Source organism: Calidris pugnax, unplaced genomic scaffold, assembly GCF_001431845.1.
Source record: "Calidris pugnax isolate Ruff unplaced genomic scaffold, ASM143184v1 scaffold18, whole genome shotgun sequence".
Taxonomy (NCBI): domain Eukaryota; kingdom Metazoa; phylum Chordata; class Aves; order Charadriiformes; family Scolopacidae; genus Calidris; species Calidris pugnax.
The window spans coordinates 9,727,904-9,748,148 of NW_015090812.1; the positions used below are offsets into that span (position 1 = coordinate 9,727,904).

The window sequence follows — 20,245 nt, forward strand, 5'->3', positions numbered from 1 at the left end:
ACGGGGTTTGGTGAGTGGCTGAGCCGACCAGTGGCTCCCAATGGCTCATCTCCTTCCCGCTTCTGCCCATCCCCTCCTTTGAGCTTTGGCACTCATCCAGCCTGGCCCTGAGCTCATTTGTCTCACGAAACCAGCAGGAAACTATCTTGTTTTAATTGTGTTTGATTCCGGCTGCATTAGCCCGTTTATAGGTTCCTGTGGTTGAGTCAGCTCACAGAGGGGCTGGAGAGGCTCGGGAAGGTAATCAGCCAGGAGAGTAAGACCAAGAGGGAAGGACAGGCCTGTCTCCTTTTGGTCCCCTGGAGCTATTGGCATGGTTTACCCCATTTTGTGTACCTTCACCCTGGTGCATTTTCTTAGGGCTCCCACACAGAAGGAGGAGACTGGACTAGAAGGTTCTTGGTCCAATCCTCTGCAACTGTTCTCTTCCTTCATACCAAATCCACTCTTCCACTGCGGCTTCCCAGTCTTTTGCTGTACTCATCTCTGTTGTTGCATCTTTGTTTTAATTTTTGTTGTTTCCTTCCCCTACATTTCCTCTAAGTGACCAGTCCTTTACTGTGTGGAACTTCTTCAGACTTCAGCTTAGACCCGTTTGCCTGTCCACAGTTACTCTTGGAGAAGGTTTAAAAATACACAGCAAAGCCTGTCTTAGGAGACCAGTCCAGGAGCTGATGAAAGTGGGTTGCCTAGCGGAGGTGGCCTAATAAAATTGGAGTGGAATTGTACTGTGCATCTTTGGGACGGCTTCTGGGTGGTCTGTTTGGACGAGTTCGTGTCCTGCCGGTGTGGAGTCTCGTGCGGGTTTCACTGTGTTGTCAAGTGAACTGAGATGTGTTTGTTTCCCAGCCTCGTAGGGTGCGATAGCCCCAGCAAGTCCTTCCCTAAGTAATCAGCGCCTTCGGCCTCGCTCATTGTGATCTCACAAGCCATCGCGTCTGTGATGTCACAATGGAAGAGATTCTGGTGCTCTGAAATAGCTGACATATCTGGTGGTGCCTTTGTGACATATCAGCCAAGGAACGCAGCGGGAAGAATGAGCTCAAGAAACGGGAGAGACCTTCCTTAACCCGAGAGTGCCCTCCATCCTTTAGCCAACCCTTTCCGTGTTCACTTACCTCTTCCATAATGCCCAGAGAGAGGGAAGCTGGTGATTTTTTTAAATTTTTTTATTGGTGATTTTTTTATTTTTTTAAGTTGAACTACTGAGAAGCACGTAGCTCCCAGATGAGCAGTTCCCTGACTTTGCTCCTGTAACCCTCGTTCTTTGCAGTTTACCCTCACTTCTTGTATTGCATCCAATTCTAGACTGTAAGTTCTTGAGAACAGGGACCTCTTCCATCTGGAGTGGGAAGAGGCTGGGTGTGATTGCGGAATGCTGTAAAAACCAAAATGATGAACGCCGAGTTGTATCTGGGCTGAGCAATGATGGGACAGCATATAGGCATCCAGTTACGTTATCAATTTTCCAAAACATGGGCTAGGTTGTCTAGCAGCACTGGGGACATACCCAGCCAAAAGCGAAGGGAGTGCAACCGTGGAAGTGTACTGGATTAATGTTCAAGGGATGATACTGTGAGGTTAACAAATTAAAAAAGCCAATTTACATGTCTAAAACCGTGTTACATTATTAAAATGGTTCTAAAAGCTTTGTGTTTTGTTGTTTGTTTTATTTTATGTATTTTATTTAATTTTTTTTTTTGCAAGTTTGGACAGTGACAAGTGGATAAGCTGGTTTTGTTCATAGTCTTTTGTTTCCTGCCTTGCAGACTAGCCAGGTGCTGTCATTTTTGTACTGTAGTTCATCTAATGAAATATTTGGGTTTAGGTTAAGGCTGATTTAAAAAAGAAATGGGAGTTATCTCTATTGTTCTTCAGTTATATCTTCACACAACTGAAATATGGGCTCACATTTGACCTCTGAGTATGTATTTGAACAGCTACCAAAATGGAAGTCCTGCATTTTTTTGTTACACTCTGTTCCAGGTGTTGCTAAATGTATGCATGGTTCTACAAAAAGCATCTTTATTAAATTATAAAAAGGAAAAAGATAGGCTAATAAAGTAAGACATTGTAATTTAATAAAGTAAGACAAACCTGCCTTACATTTTGGATGGGTTTTGGTTGCTCAAGCTATGAGTTGTCAGAGGCCAGGAGTCACAGCTGCCCCTGCCCAGGCTTTGCATGGGGAATAAACTGAAGTCTATGACTCCCAAAGCTTGCTTGCTTGCTTTTATTTTTTAACTTTAGTTTATCTTGTCCTTTAGTGTGGGGGGTTTTTTTTGTTTGTTTATTTTTTTAATATGGTGGAGGGCCCTATTGCCACAACAAAGTAATTCAACTTACAAGTGGAGGCTCTTGTAAAACATGATTTTTTGGGTCACCCCTCCAACATGAACCTAGGTGTTTGTCTTCTTGTCCCCTCCCTACATCAGTTTATCAAACTGGATGTTGAAGGGGAATATTTTTGGGTTAAAGGCAAGCAGTTAAAAGTTATGCCTTCTCTTGCTGCCTGGTGCCTTTAATTAGGTGGGGTTGTAAAAAGTAAATATTAGTGTTATGTGCCCATTCAGCTCAAGTTTGTAGGCTAGTTTGTCTCGCCATTGATGAATTTCAATCCTCTGCAATTTGCGTGGTGCTCATCTCTGCGTGTGGCTTTGGGGCTGCCCCGCAGGTGGGAGAGAGCACTTGCAACGCCCCGCTGGCTTTTGTCACCAGCGTTCTTCACGTGGCAGGAGTTCCCCATCTCACTCCGTGCCACTTGTGGTTGCCCTTAAGCAGCTCCCTTCCCCAGTGGGAAGCCTGGAGCGCAGCAGCCGCCGGTGCAGATTCTCCACTTTGCACTCTGTGGGGCTCCTGGCAAGCTGATGGCTACAGCTGGCACTTGCCTTTCTCTTGGCTTTCCTTGCTTGCTGGTGATCAAACTGTCGGGCATTACTGTCGTGTGCTTGGACCACTAACAAGGAAGAGCAGTGGTCAGCCTGAGCTTGGCCTGTTACTTGCAGCTGATATCCAGAGATTATTTTTTATTTTTTTAATTATTTTTAAAAGGCAGTTGCTGTTTATAGCCGGTGATATCACGTGTGGCACATGCTGTTACACAGCACATAATGCAAACTTTAGCTTCCAGCCAAAACCTACCACACGTAGCTGCTTCCCATGTTACTGGGTGTTGCAAATGTAAAGTGCTGTTGCGTTTTCCTAGGTCTGTGTACAATCTGTCAAAATAATTCCTGAAGTCCAGCCTCAGTTTGTGGTCCCATTACATTTCATTTTTATCTGCATAAGGAATTGGAGCTGTGTGATATGAAATATTAACCTAGCAGGGTTGTATGCCAGATGTGACAGCTTGCACTGTCTGAGATTATAATCTGACCCTGCGTGCATAAGAAATATATATGTGGTGTTTTACGTAGGTTTGGAAATGGAATCACTGAACATGTGGATTTATATGGGTAGAGCTGGGTTTCTAATTTTTGAAGCTGCATTGCTTGCACTGTTGTCTGTTGGAAAAAAAAAAAGAAGGGATAATTACTAGTGCTTTGCATTGTCATAGCCATTATAAATGCTTTACATGACTTCTAATAAAGTGTGTTTGCTCACCAGCTATCTCGTGCTCTGAGGCATTCTGACCTTGCCAAAGAAGATGATGTGAGGTCTTCCCAGGGCAGCTAGAGCAGGGGCTGGGTAAACACGCAGTTAAAACTTCATTTGGCTGAAGGTGCAGAGTTTGCGGTGGGGTTGCTCTTATTTGTATGCCGTCTGCGTGGGGGAATCGGGCCGCAGTACCCCCCCTCGCACACCTTCATTGGGAGCATCTCTGCTACACCGGGGGAGTGGGGAGGGAGGCTGCTTTTAGGATGGGGAGCCCGATCCTGTTGTTAGACGGGTACCACCTGCAGTAGTTGTTAGCATAAAGAGGCACTAGATGTTGGCTGTTACTTCCTTCTAGTGATGTCCCACCGTACCTGTGTGACACAGACCTGCCAGGGTCTGGAGGGTGTTGCTGTGTCCGTGTGGTGACGTGCCTGACTCCTGCCAGGACGGCCAGTTTATCTTTGCCCTGTGGACTCAGTGGCTCGGGCACCTGAAAATTCATGAGGATCGTGGTTGATGCCCTAGTCTTGCCTGTTAAGATACATTAGAGAAGTACTGATCTTGCTGTGTGGGGGTGGATAATGTATGTTTTATTGCCTGCGTTTGATATAGGGGTTGGAGCCTGCGTGCCTCCCCCTCTCCAACTGTGTATTTTACTTTTTGCAGTAGGCTAAAGACCAGGTTTTACCGCAACTAACTTACAAGCTGCTTTATTCTGAGATATTGTATTTGTTGTGATGGGCCTTTAGATTCATAGTGGGTAGCTTGAAGATTTAAAGCACGTATACCTTAAATATATCTTATCTGGGACAGGTTAGAAGTGACTATAACTAACTTCTATTTGGCTGTAATGCATTTATTAATGACAGTAAAAGCTGTAGATGGAAAAGCAATAGGTAGAACTGAGCCCCTTTAGGATAAATGCAATGTTGGATTCTTCGGTATGGTTTTGTAACTTGAGTTTTCAGTTTGCTGGGTACCTGCTGCCTGGCACACTCTTTTAATAAAGCAAGCAGCCCCCCCAAACGTGAAAGTCACAAGGTGGGGATGCGTTTATGCCATGGAATTGGCAGTGTGGGCACTGGCTCAGTCTTAAACATCTCAGCTCCTTTGATTTTTGCCTTTCACTCAAAACCTTGGAAAGGGAAGGTTACCAAATGCGTGTTTACTCCAAGCACACAACCTGCTCAGCCGCAATTATCTCCTAATCTGGTCCTTCCGAGTTTCTCTGGTCTCGCAGGTAAATACAGATTTAGCCGTTATTCAAGGCATATTATTTACCTCATTAAGTGTGTGTTTTGGCACGTGCATTATTTACCTGACGGACTAACGGATGGGAGAGAGCAAACGCTGTCATTTGTGCAAACAGCGACTTTGTTCGCAGGTGGCGAGTCCTCCCCTTCGCCTTCTCCCTTTCGGCTCCGTGTCCCTTCCTGGCGGAGCGAAAAGGGAGCGCAGGCGCAGGGAGACCAGGCGGGTGGGTGGCACATGGGGCAATGGAGCTCTTGCCCAGAGCCACGAGCAGTGGGACCAACCATGGGGATGGATTTAAATCTCCATGTCTATTTAGTGAGGTCTGTGTGTGTATCTGTCTATGTATGTATATATACGCACATATAGAGGGGGGATACTCATGTCCTTGTTTGAGAGGAGCGGGTGGTTGTGATTTGCCTGGTTTTTGCCACTATACCCAGCTATGTGTGTATCTGAACAGCCCCCAGGCTGGTACACCTCGGGCACTGACAGTCCTGTCAAGCTTTTCCTGCAGCGTTTTGAAAGAAAAAGGCTAGGGAGGGAAATCCAGGCAATCTCACATGGAGAATGTAATGTATTAAATAACATTTGTTAAATAGAAGCATCAGAAGTTGATGGCTAGGTCAGGTATTTTTTTGGGGAGGGAGACAGTAACCTATAGAGTGCTGCTTGTGTTTTACAATTCCTGCAGTTCATGTGTGGGTTTGTTGAATCAATATCCTCCTCTGAGAAATACCTGAAGTAAGAAATCAAGTGTAGCACTAGAATCACATTTCTGAGAAGCCTCGTACACAGAGCAAATGACAACTTCCCTGGGGAGGAGCCTTCCATCCACCAGCCGCCTGGATTTGTTATGGGAGTGGGAGATTTCGGCGCAGCTAACAGGCGTTTCAGGGCCAAGCTGTTTGGATGGATTGTAGTGTTGATGTGTGTATTGCTGTATTTAATTCCTGACGTGTATCAGAAGTTGCATTGTATATGAATAGATGAAAGGCCTCCTCAGAAATTTCAATGGGGTTTAGATCAGATTTTCTGTGTTTAAGTGGTTTGTGCTGTGTTCTGCTATGATAAGGTTCAGCAGGCGGGTGTGATCTGGTGCCTGGAGCCATGACTGTTGTGTGTCTCATAGTTCTTAATTTAGAGCTGTTTGCAGAGGTTAATTTCCAGTCGCCTGTGATTCTGGGCACCTTGAGCTCAGTCCAAATGTCATCTGTCGTGCTCAGAGCAGGTTACTGTGTTATTTCAGGTTTGTGCTGCTGGAACCTCCACCAGGAAGCAGAGAGAAAATCCCTGACAGGAGGCCAGTGAAGAGATACTAGCAGAGATGAGATGTATTTGTGCATGAGTAACGTGAGTCTGTCTTCAGTTTCAGATGCCTCTGGATGTTCAATGATAGCACTTCTCCATACTGGAGCAGCAAAGTTTCCCCAAAACTTACTTCCAAGGGCAAGACAAGCTGTGTGCTCCCTCCTCCCGGCTGGTGTTCTCAAAGGGTACGGCTCCATCGTAAGCAGGAAACTGGCGTCCCACAGCTTTGGAGCTTCCATGGCAGCAATGTCATCCTTCCCTCCACAGAGATATCACTACTTCTTAGTGCTGGATTTTGAGGCTACGTGTGATAAACCACAGATTCATCCTCAGGTAAACAGTCAATCCTGTTAATTATCCCCTTGCAAGTTGCTGCTGCTGTTCTGAGAGGTCCTAGCTCACGTGTTTTCTCTGGGTTGTCCCACCTCCTTTCTGTTGCTGGTCCTCCAGGGCTCTTGCCAGTCACCTGCTCTCTCACGAACAATGCTGGGACTGTTTGGTGGGAATGAAATGAAGGAGCCTGATTTCCATCAAGGAAGTGACAATGCATGTGTTATTAAAACATCTTTAAGTCATGTATGCTTGTCATCTGCCTCAACTGGGGAGGGTCTAAAATTTTTTGGCTGGGAACCTGCAGTAATAGAGCACTTGTGGCAGTCTTGTTTGATTCTGCAAGGTATTGCAGATTGATTCTGTTGGTAGCGAACAGCATTAGGAAAAGTTTGAATGATATTAATATGTGCAACCTAATGGTGTTTCTAAGTGGAGAAGAACAATAGTTTGGAGCTACTCGATCTTGCAGAGGTTACCTTGCCTGGCTGTTAACTCTGGAGTGTAATGAGACTGGAAGAGTTCTGTTTCAGAGGATTTTCCAGTGCCCTACCACTTGAAATCCAGGTGAAGTAGAGAGGGTTTTCTGCAGACAGTTCTTCCTTAGTAGTGTAGAGCATGTTGGCAAATATATTTTTCCTTGTCAGCAGGATGGACCTAAGGTTGCTGTTAAAATGAGAAAAACACACTAAAAAGAGACTAATACTGGGTTGGTGTCCTGCTTTAACCCCAGCTGGTACCTAAGCACCACCCAGCCACTTGCTCACTCCCCTGCAGCGGGATGGGGAAGAGAATTGGAAGAGTAAAAGTGAGAAAACTCGTGGGTTGGGATAAAGACAGTTTAATAGGTAAAGCAAAGGCTGTGCATGCGAGCAAAGGACACCAAGGAATTCATTCATCGCTTCCCATCAGCGGGCGAGTGTTCATCCATCTCCAAGAGAGCAGGTCTCTGTCATACGTAATGGTTACTTGGGAGGACAAATGCCATCACTCTGAACATCACATCCCCACTTCCTTCTTTCTGCAACTTTATATACTGAGCATAATGTCATATGGTATGGAACATCCCTTTTGCCAGTTGGGGTCAGCTGTCCTGGCTGTGTCCCCTCCCAACTTCTTGTGCCCCCCTGGCCTACTCACTGGCAGGGTGGTGTGAGGAGCAGAAAATGCCTTGACTCTGTGTAAGCACTGCTCAGCAGTAACTAGAACATCCCTTTATTACCAACACTGTTTCCAGCACAGATCCAAAACATAGCCCCATACTAGCTACTGTGAAGAAAATTCACTCTACCCCAGCCAAAACCAGCACGGTTGGTAATGAACAGACCCAATTTCCGAGTTTCTAAATTGAACTCAGGCTTCTCGCCTCCATCTACCAAGCAATTGGCCTCTTACGGGTATTGTGGGTAATATACACAGTGGATCAGAATAACTTCCATTTGCTTTGTTTGGAATGTGCTGAAGGCTGGGTGGTTTTCACGGTGGTGTTTCATTACTGAAGTGACGCCATACAGCACGTTCATTTCCCAGCGTAGCTTGGGCTTGTCCTGTCAAAGGGATGCTGCGAGTTGGGATCAAACTCGGCTCCTCTCTTCCCCAGGAGCACCTTGTTGAGTGCCACCTGCCCCTCATGTTCCCTGAAAAATGGCCAGCAAATTCCTTGCTCTTTTGCTGGGTCGTTGTGGGACGCTGTTGTGGCTCTGCATCCAGTTCCCCCAGCAGGGTCTTAACTGCTCTCCAAGTGAGATGTCAGGCTATTTCCTCCACGCTCCGCCTCGGGTGCACAGACCTGTCAAAGCTGTAAATTGGATCTACCTTGTCCCTTTGGATATGGGTTTGGTCTGTGCACATTTTGATGCAAAACCATGATGCATGTGGAGCTGGTTTACAGCTGGCAGTAAAAAGGAGCATGAGTGGAATATGATTACTACTGTTTTAAGGAGCTTTGTCCCCAAGTCCTTGCCAGGGAAAGTAATGGTCTGGGCCAATGCAGATCTGCTATATATTTTGTTGGTGCGATGGCACCTTTAAGGCGGAGATGTTCTTCAGTGTTGTTTTTCCAGTCTGCTGTGTTCAACGCCTGTCTGCTTCGTATCGTGTGGAGAGGGCTGTCAGTCCCTCATATCCCCACAAACAAATTAGTTTGACAAATAAAGAAAGGACTCTTGCTGCATGGGAATTGGCATAGCTGGAAAGGCTGAAGGTACCTGCCAGAATCGGGCAACTTTATAGAATGAGGCTTTAGTTGATGCCACTTCCTACATCTAACCTTTTTGCTGACCAGCGTGGCTTTTGTCCTCTTCACTGCTGGGCTGTATGTCATGGTGAGCAAACTGCCGTGTATTTCAGCGATGTTTTGTGCAAGGTTTTTACAGGCAGGATTTTTCACTGAGGCAGTGACAGACAGGTTTTGGAGATACGGTCTGACAATAGACCTGGGAGCTAGGAATGGTCAGGTGCTGATCTCCCCTGTAATCCTGATCCTTCTCCTGCTTTTGTTTTATTGCCTGCAAAATAGGAAGTCTAGATACGATGAAATTCAAATGCATTGGGATTTAGCGAGGAGGCTACATGCAGAGCTAAGCCGTGATCCAGGTTACTTTAAGTGGGTAGGCATAGCTGTAAATTCAGCCAGCTCAGCCTAAAAGTCTCGCAGAGTGCACTTGCCACCGCGCAGCACACTTGAAATTTCCCACTAACTGCTCTTCAAAATATCCCAGCTTCTTACCAGAGACTACTGAAAGAGCTATCTTTTTATCTGCACTAAGGGGTGTGATTGCCACATCTGCTCCCCATCCCACTGTATTTACTTGTGCTCCTCTGCAGCCAGTGGCCTCACTGCCTCTACCCCTGGGGAAGTCCTTCATGCTCATTCGGGAGCCCTGAAGACTCCTTCATTTCCATTCCCTTTCACACTACCCCATCTCCCTCCGAGGTCTCGTGGTATGGCCTCTGTAATGGGGATCAAGGAGGGTCAAGGACAGCGGTATTCCCCCGGGAATACTGTCTTGCATCGTGGCTCCAGTGGCTGGAGTGCCTTGTCGGTCCTGCCCTTTGCTTTGCTACCTCTGGGACAAGCATGGGGGCTTCTTCATGTCCCTTGCCCTACAGCCACAGAGGAACAGTAGCATCCTTGCACTCCTGACTTCTGATGGCTTTCCACAGATGTGCCCCTAAATTGCAGCTTGACTTTTGGGTTTTTCAGATATATTTATGAGTAGTGAGACCATCCCAAAAAGAAAAGAAGGTGTGGGTTTAACTGCTCTGTTCTGGATGGATAGATGGGAAAACCTGAAAGAATAGAGAGAATCTGTGTCGCCTGGCATTTTAGCCAGCCAGAGGTCGGTAGGGGTTGGCAGTAAGGCATGTTTATGGCTGGTCCCTCGCATCTCTTTAAAGCTTACCTTGTGCTTTTGGGATTTGATCCAACGTCCAGTGGGGTCAGGTGGGAGCTGTCGTTCTGTGGAGGTCGGTGGACCTTGGACCATGATGGTGGTGGTGTGCTTTGCTTTTCAGCTCTAACTCTGACTTTTTTTCCTTTACTGTCTGCTAAGAGTTTGTAAGTACCTGCAGCTTTTATATGCTGTCAGCCTGTAGAGCCGGGTACATATGGTGCTTTAGCTACACAAGAGAAGATGCATTAATAAGTGAGAGTCTCGGTCTTTTGTCCCTTTGTCCTTGTATACACCAGTGTTTATAGTGGCCAGTGCTTTCAGAGACTGTGTTAAGGAGCTCCCCAGGCTCGGATCTGTGTCTGCCTGTAACCTTATTTTATTAATGCAGTGAGTGGGTGTGCCTCTTTCGGTCAGCAAGCCAAGTATCTTGCCTTCAACTTCAGCAGAGTGGAAGAAAAGCGATGATTTTTTAAAATGTAAAAAATCTGAAGGTAGAAATCAGATCTATTCAAAGCTGAATTTGAAACTGGGCTTCTACATAGGATGTTAATCTCTACTGTAATTTATTAAAGCCACTTAAATGAAAACCAAATAAAATTCAAGCTTTGTATGTCTGCTGCCTGGAAGCGTAAAAGAGTATCAGACCCCTGACCTGGCAGAAGGAGCTCAATCTAGGAGGCCCCAAGTTGCTAAATGAGCTTTTGCTAATAATGAAGTTGCTTTTTGTTTCATGCCTGTGTTTTCAAGTACTTGACTTCAGTGTCTCAGATTCTCTCAAATTTGTTAATCAGGTGGGAATTAGAAATTCACCTCTTCAAAACTCTCGGTAAGAGGAAGGTATGATATGTTGAGATCTTCTAATTGCTGAAGGAGGTTGTGACTGGAAGCAGAAGAATAAATTGTTTACGGACAGTACTTTCCTTGTTCTCTTAAACAGCAAGTTTTAAATACAAAAATATCTTGATATTTTTCTTTAGTGTATCCTACATATTTCAAGTTTGCGTAGCACGCGTTTTGATTGTTATTTTGGGGGATTTTTTAGTTATAATTGCTGTCAAATGCAACTGCACGTAATAATAAATACAGAGAATCGCTCACCATTTCAGCATGAAACCCCTAAGTGCTGAGATTATGAATAAGCATATGTTCAGCTACTATTTTGTTTTTAAGTGTACAAACAAATCTGGATGATCATAGCACATTTCCTGATTGGCAAAAGCATATTAAAAAATGGGAGCCAGTCCTTCTGTGAGATACTATTAAGTACGAATGCACGACAAGGTTAAATGGGGTTCAGGTGGCGTTTCCTCGAGTGTTGGTGTAAAAGAGCATTAAAGGTGTTTTTTCCCTGAACATCCCCCTGGTGATTCTGGCCGGTGGGTGCAGCTGGAGCGGCTGCGATGGTCGCTGCCTCCCCGCCGCCCGCGCTGCTCTACCCGTGCTCTTGTTCCCATGGCAGGGACGGCTGAATGATGTCTCCCTGCTCCTGAGCCCCCGTGATTTATAGACCGACCTTGTAATGGGAATGGATGTTGATTTCCACCAAGTTTAGGCCGTAGCAACAGATGCTCAGTCCTTGCAGAGCTCCCTGCGCAGGGTGAGTAGATGGGGGTTAGACAAGCCGCCCTGGGAGCTGTAGCCTACGCTCAGAGGACTTTCTAGGAGGAATGTGTCCCTGAAATCAAAAACCTGCTGTGGGAGGAGGTTTATGGAGGATCTGCTGGGATGCAGGCTGTGAGGTAGCTTCTGCACGCTCTTCAAGCGGTGCTCAGCGGAGCCTGTATCAAGGCAATCCTAGCTGAAGGCCAGGATGGGATTGCAGAAGGTGTCTCACAAAGTAACTGAGATTGTCACGATCCTGCCCAGAGGCGGATAATGGAGATGTGCCCGTGCCTACCTCTTCTATCTAGACATCCCTGCGTAGCAGCTTTCTTCTTGCATGGTTTTTGTGTGGCTGTTAAGCTCAGTGCATTAAAAATCACCTGCCAAAACCTTTATTAAGGATGATCGTGAATTGCTGAAAAGTGAAGAAACTCAGGCTTGTTTCCCATGGCAACTTTAACTCTGCACTCTTGTGCATAAGTATTACGGTGGAATATTAATCTGCAATTACTGGTCTTCATGCAGCTTAGGCTTGGGTGTAAGTTTAAATAACTACTTCTCAATTCAGCTTCTTAGAATGTTGTTTCTAGAGGAATGCCATTAAAAATGCACGTAATACAGTCACTTAAAGTCTCTCTTTTTTTTTCTTTTTACTAAAACTAAGTAAAAAAGTATATATATTTATCATCTCCTTGCCAGTTATGGCTGTTGTTAGCATAACAACTTCTTGTGTTGGAGTGCTTTAAGTTTCTAGAGTGGAAATAGTTCATATAAAAGCTGTTTCAGATAGGTTTTTCTGTTTGTGTTAATTTTTTGAACAATCTTTTGGAAAAACTTTTTGAGGCATTGTAGCTAGTTCTCCTGAATAGTTAAAACCTCAGTGAAGAACACATGAATATCCATAGCTCAACACACTACAAGGTCCATCTGAAATTAGAAGAGATGCTCTTCTTTTTTAATCATATTTTCTGCATGTTGAGTGCTTCATTGCAATTCCATTGGACTGCTGTGAAATCTTATTTTGACCAATATGGAGAATAATGTCTTTATTTTAAAAGATGTAGTGAGAAGCCCAGTGTTTTGGAGAGGCTTCTGCAGGGTCTGAGACACCAGGTGTGGTGTGACCCTCAAAAGCTGCATTCTCTGCGGCCGTCGCTTTGCCTTGCAGACCTCCCTGGTTCTCCCAGTAAGCGGGGACAACCTTGCTGTGACCCGTATGAATCTGACAGGGTGGGTTATGGCTTCAGGCAACAGAATTAGCTGTATTTATTTAAAACCCGAGGAGCTAGAGAACATGAACAGTTGCTCAACCCGAAACTGCTGGAGAGCTCAACCATGAGACCACCAGGCAAGACACCTGATGTATGAAAAAACATTCAAAGCAATTTCTTATTTAAAGATATAAACCCAGCATTATGATAGCAACAAGCCTAAAATACCAAGGCGCTCAGGTGGCCAATTGCTGCCGTCCCAACCTGACCCAACCTGCTTAGCTTTGGGCTGGTTATTGACAGGCTGATGAGATGACTACTTTAAAGCAATCAGTCACGTTGCCCTTTCCCTCGGAGGGCGCGGAGACCCCCCCATCAGTTCTGCATCCCGGCGTGCGGCTCCCCACCTGGGCCGTTTGAGCACTGTATCCTTAGCTGTGCAAACATCACACATCCTTTAGGTGACAAGTTGCAAAGTTAAGTAGACTTGTTGTTACAGCAGAAAGTAGTTGAGCGGCAGTCACCCTGAAAAGAAAAGATCCAGGCGGGCTCAGGAATGTGCACGGCCGCCGCGTTGTGTTTAAAGGTTTCCTCACCTCTCTGTAAAGCTGCTGATGAAGGTGACGTGTGCTGCTGGAAACACTCACACCACTTGTTGTTCTGAAGAAGGGATCGGGTGCCACAGGTTTGTGTGTTCTCTGTGTGCGTGGCCCTGTACGGCCGCCGATGATCGGTGCGTGCCTGCCGCTGTCTCGCAGCCTCTGAGGCACGAGAGGGTGGTTTACATCCCTCCCAGATGATATTTTTAAAAACAGGGGGTGTTCTTCCAGAGTGCTGCACGGGGATGCCGCTTCGCAGGCTGCTGTGGTTCCTGGGGAATGGTCATTGCTGCACTGAAGTGATCTTCTCCTAGTTTTGAACAAATCCTTCCTGCTAGAGAGAAAGTGTAGCTCAGCAAATTTTGGTGAGACGGGAGCAGGACATGCCTAAATCTCATGTTTTCTTCCCCTTTGTGCCAAGCTGGCTGTGCGGCCATCCCTGTGTTCTCTTTGTTGGTCCGTGCACTTGTTAGCCGGCAAAATAGCTCTTGGGTATGGTGTTTAGTTCCTCTCTGCCAGGCAGGAATGCGCCAGCAGCTAGTTGTGATGTTTGCAAAAACCCTGGGTGTTCATTTACATGCATCAGCCCGGCCTTTCTACCCATCCCAGATGTTTTAGTGTTGCTGGGAACATTGATCATTTGTGCTGCTCGATACTGGGTTGAAGAGGTTGGGTCTTGAAATGATTTGATAATTCTGCAACGAGGACTGCACAGGCTGGTTGCCTGCAGGAGAGAGGAGTGGACATGAAAAAGGATATAGTGTTAGTTGTCATATTTGGAAATGTGTGTGTGTGTGCTGTTTGTAACCTGGTTTGAGTACTAAACTTCCCCCAAAATTGTCAAGCTTGACTTGTTGTTGGCTTTGTCAGTGGAGATTTTCTGGGTGGTTAAATATATGTCAGTGGTGCTTGAAGAAGCAAGTTGAAGTGTTGATGTCTGTTGGTCTATATTTCTCATCCCAGGTGTGGAAGAAGAGGGAGGTTCTGCCTTATTCGTGATGTCTGGGTGCTGCTGGAAAGATCAAAATAGCTTGGTGGGTTTTGGCAAGTGAGCGGATGCTGATGTGGAGAGGCAGGAGCCAGCCTGGGAGCAAATAAACTACTAAGTTTTCTTTAGGATGGCAGAAGAAGGGTTGTGAGCCAGCTCTTGGGATTTCAGGTCCAATGGCAGGTATGAAAGAAGTCCCGAAGACCACAGTGATAAGTTTAGGGTGAAAATGTCATTTGCGAGACATGTGGATCCTCCTTTTAAACCTCAGCTGGGGAAGTGTTTGAACTCTATACTTTAAAATAAATAAATAAATAAAAGTCGAGACCATTTCAAGAGTGTCCAAAAGGGAAACAGTGAAAGTGACCAGAGGGTCTGCAAAACACAACCTGTGAGCGTGGGCTGGGTAGCATTGGGTTGTGTTTAGTGCAGTGAAGAGAAAGGTATGTATGATGAGGTCTTCTGTTACAAAACCGAGAAAGGCAGCGTTCTGGCTTGTGTCTGCTGTGGGTAAGGAAGAGCAGTCATGAATTTAAACAACAGCAAGGGAAATTCTGATTAGACATTAGGAAAAACTTTCCAACGATAAGACTAATGAAACGGGAGGACAGAGTGCCTGGGGAGCGCGTGAGTCTCTCTTATTGGAGTCTGTAAAAACAGCCTAGACAAAGTCAGAAATGATTTAGGGGGAGGTGATGCTGCCCTCGGGCAGGTGCACGGACTAGATGTCTCTCTTAAACCTCAAGCTCCTGGAGGCATGTGATTAGATGGGAATTTCAGCTTCTATTAAAGAAAGAGAAATGGTCCCTCACAGTTGTAAGGAAGCACCTGAAAATAAGAGCTGGGTTTATGCCAGTACAGAACCCCAAACCCAACTAAATTTATCTTTGAGGAAATCCAACCTTTGACATAGGGCTCCGGTGTCGTGTGAGTGTTGGGGGTAGGCAGTGAGGCTCACATAAGAGCAGGGGGAGGAAGAAACTTCACATATTCAATAATTGGGCAGCAGAATTTACCTTCACATCATTTTGTCCCACTGTTTCACGATCTTTTCATATTCCTGCCAGTTCCCTTGTGTTTTGATTTTGATGTGTATTTCCTCCCCTTCGCGCTTCTCTGGGATTTATATCCAGTTGTTTAAATGCATTCAGTTGTTGGCTGTGTGCAAATGTGTACCTTAAGCTAGGCAGTGATGGAAAAATAAATTTGGGATCAGCTGCTTCCCGGAAGACCTTTTGGCAGGGTTAATCAGTAACACGGAGTAACTTAGCCCGGACAGAAGTGCTGAAAGATTCCTCGCCGTGTGTGCAGGCAGGCATCCTCTGGAAAGTCAGCGTAGCCCTGATTCAGCAGAAGTCCTGCTGTCCCTCACTGCAAAGGTGTTGTCTTTATGGGACTTGTTTTGGTTAGTTTAATAAAAATTTCGAAGTGGGGAAAAGACCTATGAGGTCATCTTGGTTACTGCCCCTGAGGGCCAGTGCAAGGCTGCTCACTTGGAAACGGCTTTAGTTAAAATAATAATTAAGGCAGAGGATGGAAACAGGGGAGGCAGATCTGTTAGGCTAGTGCTGTCCTTACTATGTCCCTTTTCGATTTTAATTGCCTTGGAAAAAAAGGAAAATCACAAGGCTTTAAAAGCTCTGATTCTTCCTGCTCTTCACCCCCCCCGCCCCCTCCCCGATCTTGGAGGCATCAACTCTCATCTGTCAAAGTGTAAATCAGCAATTAAAACACAAACAGCGAAATGCCAAAGATGACCTGAAGCACAAAGCAACTGACAAACAAGTCCGGACAAATCGGCGGATAATTTATAAGCATTGCCCTAAAATCTAATTATTTGGCAATTCGAATTTGCAGCCGGCCAGGGCTGTGCAATAAATTTAACCCGCCATAAATTATTTAGGAGCAGCCCGTGGTGTAAATCAAAAACACGAGTGTTTGTTTAAGAAATAAGCTCCTTGTGCATAAAATGACTTTTTTCTTTAAAGAGGGAGGGGAAAAAGCATCCCTGAACAAAATGAGCTGGTGCTGAGGCTGTGTCCCCTCCATGGACACTCCCTTGCCTCTTCTGCCCTTACCTTTTTTCAAGGTGTGAAGGGGTCTTTTTGTAGGAAGTTTTATGCTTTTCCTTATCAGAAAAAATCCCTTCCTCTCAACGGTCTCTGCTTGTTTTTATTGCATTTTGAACAGTCAGCTCTGATTTTTATGGGCATCTTTTATTCTTGTGTTTATTAAACTTCTTCACATGGGGGTGGGCGTAAGGGATAAATTATTCTCTGGTAGCTTTTGAGCTGTCACCACACGGTCTTCCTCAAATATATAAATCAATGTCCTGAAGTGTGCCCTGTCCACTTTGCATGTGGGCTTCTGGATTAAAAGGTTTTGAGAGCTAGGAAGTTCTCGCTGAGCTTTGTATTTTTTTCGTCTAATGATGTCAGTGCTCCCCAGATCCAAAATAAGCCAAAAAGATTCCTCAGTGGGAATTAGTGTAACTTCAGGTGCTTTCTTCTCTGAACTCCAGAGATCTATCCGTTACAGAAAATTATTTAGCAAATATAGCTGTGTGTTTGTTCATTTCTTTTATTTGAATTTGTACATCGCTGGCCCGGCGTTAGAGGGAGAGGAGTTTCATTTAGGACTGTTGGGGAGGGAAAGACTGGGTTTATAGCAGTGCTTTCACATGCCCTTATGAATTTTTCAAATCCCTCTTAAAAGGAAGTCCTCGGCCGTTCCGCAGTTACCCTGCAGCCCCCTGCTGCTGCTCAGCCCACTGGCCTGGGACAGCCAGGTTGGATGGGTAAATGGGACCTCTTTTTTTTTTTTTTTTTTTTTTTTTTTGGGAAAATTTTTTTTTTTTTTTTTTTTTTTTTTGCAATGCTTTCAGTTCACTACTTTCTCTTTCAGAGAAACTCTCTGGAGGGAACATCAGCAAGTATGAAAAAAGGGCATTCCCTGGCCTGCTGCGACCCCAACCTAATCAGGTCTCCCGTACCTCAGACTGGCTTACAAGAAGTTCAGACCATTTCTGCCACAGGGGACATTTGTCCCTGTCATCGAATGTAGTTTCATTAGACGATTTTATTTTTTTTTTTAAGGCAAAAATTCTGAGCGAGCTGTCACACAGATTTGCTTGAAGTACCGTGAAATCATAAATGCAAGATTGTTGTAAAGAGAGTGGACCTGGTAATGGATATGTATAAGCCTGCGGCTCTGTAGGTTCCTATTGTTACCGTGTTTGGGGGCGCAGCTGAGGGGAGGGACAGGGTGCCGATGTCTTTTTCTTTAAGCGTGTTAATATTGATTTTAGAAGCTCTGTGTTCCAACAATATAAATGCAAATGCCTTGTAATTGGGAGCCGCGTGCAGAATTTCTCAACAGAAAACATGTTCAACTTTTCATGACAATGAAAGGAAAATAAAAAGCCTCTTATTTATTGCTGGTGGTTTGAATCCTGGATTTCCTTTCAAGTTACTTTGCAGTGCTAAATAAAATACCTAATTGCAGCACTCACAAAATTCAAATGGGTACATTTGTTCTTCTGGTAGCTTACGGCTATTTGCAGCCCCTGGACACCCTCCGCATTATTTCAGCAAATCCATAACTTCTGGTTCCGATGTAAGGAAAAGCTGGGGGGCGACTTAGAAGCCCAGAATGTTGCTGGCACAAATCACTGCTGAAGTTGGAACATGTGCTCAGTGTTGGAAATGGAAATTGAAATGGGTGATGATTTCAAGGTAGCACTTATGGATGATCAGATGCTGATAAAAGAGATGTCAGTGAACGTCTTCCTTTTCATTGTCTTGTGCTGCTCATCTCCACCTTTCCCACCTGGGTAGAAGCAGTGAAGGTCCTTGGCGGTGGAGGTGGAGATGGTGCTGAGTGTGTTTTGCTCACGGGGCTGCTGTGAAACGTGAGAGAGCGCCCGGCTGCCTTCCCGCATCACCCTCTGTTGGGGGGTGGTGTGTGTGTGTGTGTCTCTAAGTGCTCACCATTTCATAATAATTACTAATGAAATTCTAGATCTGTAATAACATTTTGGATATCTAAAACAAACCATATGCTTGTAAAAAAAGAAAAAAAAGTGGAAACAGATCAACTTTAAGCCATAAATTCTTGGTAATAGAGGCCTTTTTTTTCTTTTTTTTTTTTTCCCCTTTCTGTTTATATTTGATAGATATTTTTGTTTCTGCAGGAATGTCAACTCTTAATTTCATGATGTATCATGGGCTTAAGAAAATTGAATTTAATAAAGGCAAAAGATGAATGGCACCTTTAAAGGTCCCAACACTTGTCTTTATTAGCAGGACAAACTGCAGGGTCTCCAAACACTGCTTCTCTCCAAATGAAAGTTTAAATGAAAAGTACAGCAGTGTCACAGGTTAAATTTCATTGCAGGACTGGCTAACGTCGTTAGTGAGGAGTGGGGCTGATTTCATGGGGCTGGTATCTGTTGCCTTAGATACCAGTGGAGCAAACACTGCCAGAGACTGGAAAAAATCTCCGCTATAGGAAGCGTGCAGATAAACAGCCTTTTGGGAAAGGTCCTTTACCACTTGCTTCAAAAACTGACCAAATAAGCCCAAGAGGCTGCGATTTCTCCTGAGACGTTCAAGTCACTCCTGGGGTGTCACCCCCGCTCCTGGCTGCGTGCTTCCCGCAGTCCTGCAGTAATTCTGAATATTGTTAAATTTTCCACATTGTTTTTTTTAGTACCGGTTTTTATTTCCTCCCTCTGCCTTAATCTGACCCTCCTGGAAGTGCTTTTTTTTGCCTTTGGTTCTGGAGGGCGAGGGCCGCCTTTGTGTATCAGATCAGCGGCGGGGCTGGCTTTCAGTCTCGCTTTGCATCCAGCCACTTGATGGCCCCTGAGGATGTTTCTGGTCCCTTAGGACCCATCTCGGCGTGGCAACGCAGCCCTGCTGTGAAATCCAGCCAGTGCGTGTCCCTCTCCGGGAGAGGGAACGCTCATCTTGCCCTGCCATGGGCTTCCCTGCCTCCACGGTCACCCCTGGGTGGGATGCAGACCGAAGGGCCAACGAACCACCCCAGCCCGCTTTGAAGGATGGGGTGGTGATACCCTGGAGTTAAGCCTGGCTCTGTTACACCGTCCTGTCCATTGGCTTCAAACTTTTGGGTTCATTTTCTTTCTGAACGGGAATTTGCTGCTTTCCAAGCCTACGTGTGGTTAGTTGTTTTGAGGGGAGAATCAGCTGTGTCCAGTGGTTCTTACACAGATTTTCTTGTCTTCCCGTGGGGGCTGAAGCTGGTGAGTTTGGGTGCACCACAAGAGGTGATTTGGAGTGATGCTCAGGTGTTTTTGCCTCTGTGTCCTCCTGCCCTTCCATCCCACAGATGGAGTTTCAGCTCTTTCTTTGGGAAACTTGGTGACTCCCCCCTTGGTGGGGTGGTATGGCCATGGGGCAGGATGTGCCTCCACGGCACACACCAAGCGTGGCACAGCTGACTGTGGGGTAACGGTTAAACACTGTGTCCTCTGCAGCTACACTGCTTGGTGTCTACACCTGGCCACTTCAGCACTGTTCACACTTTATTTTATTTTAATTATTTTATTATTTTTTATTTTTACTAACTTCTCATCTCAGCAGCACGTGCCCCCCACGTGCCCTGGTCTGAGCTGTGTGCCCGCTGCTCCTGGGAGCTGCTCTGCTGTGCCATGGGCTCTGACCACCATGGAAATTGGGTATTTCTCCCGGTTATTTAAATTATTTGTTGTTTCCATTTACCCACCCATCCTCTTGCCCTCCCTCTGCCTGCTGGGGTGGTGATGTCATCAGCTCATGCGTATGACCTCACGATAATTTCCGCCTGCGGGTCGTGGGGTTTGCAGCCAGGGTCCAAAAGCTGTCTTAGTTCCTCTGCAGCGGCTGCATTTTCCACATGCTAATTTTACTCGCAGGAGTTGGATATTTTTTTTTTTTATTTTTTATTATTTCTTATTTG

General features: G+C 45.5%; 1 protein-coding gene across 1 annotated transcript in view; it reads left to right on the plus strand.

Moving 5' to 3' along the window:
• The first annotated feature begins 5,584 nt into the window (after nt 1–5,584).
• The window catches only part of ERI3 (ERI1 exoribonuclease family member 3), a 125,376-nt gene continuing 110,715 nt past the window's right edge, over nt 5,585–20,245 (plus strand). Inside the window, exon 1 of the mRNA XM_014939371.1 lies at nt 5,585–6,492. Coding sequence (XP_014794857.1) covers nt 6,181–6,492 — 312 coding nt within the window. The 5' untranslated portion in view covers nt 5,585–6,180. The remainder of the gene's footprint in view (nt 6,493–20,245) is intronic.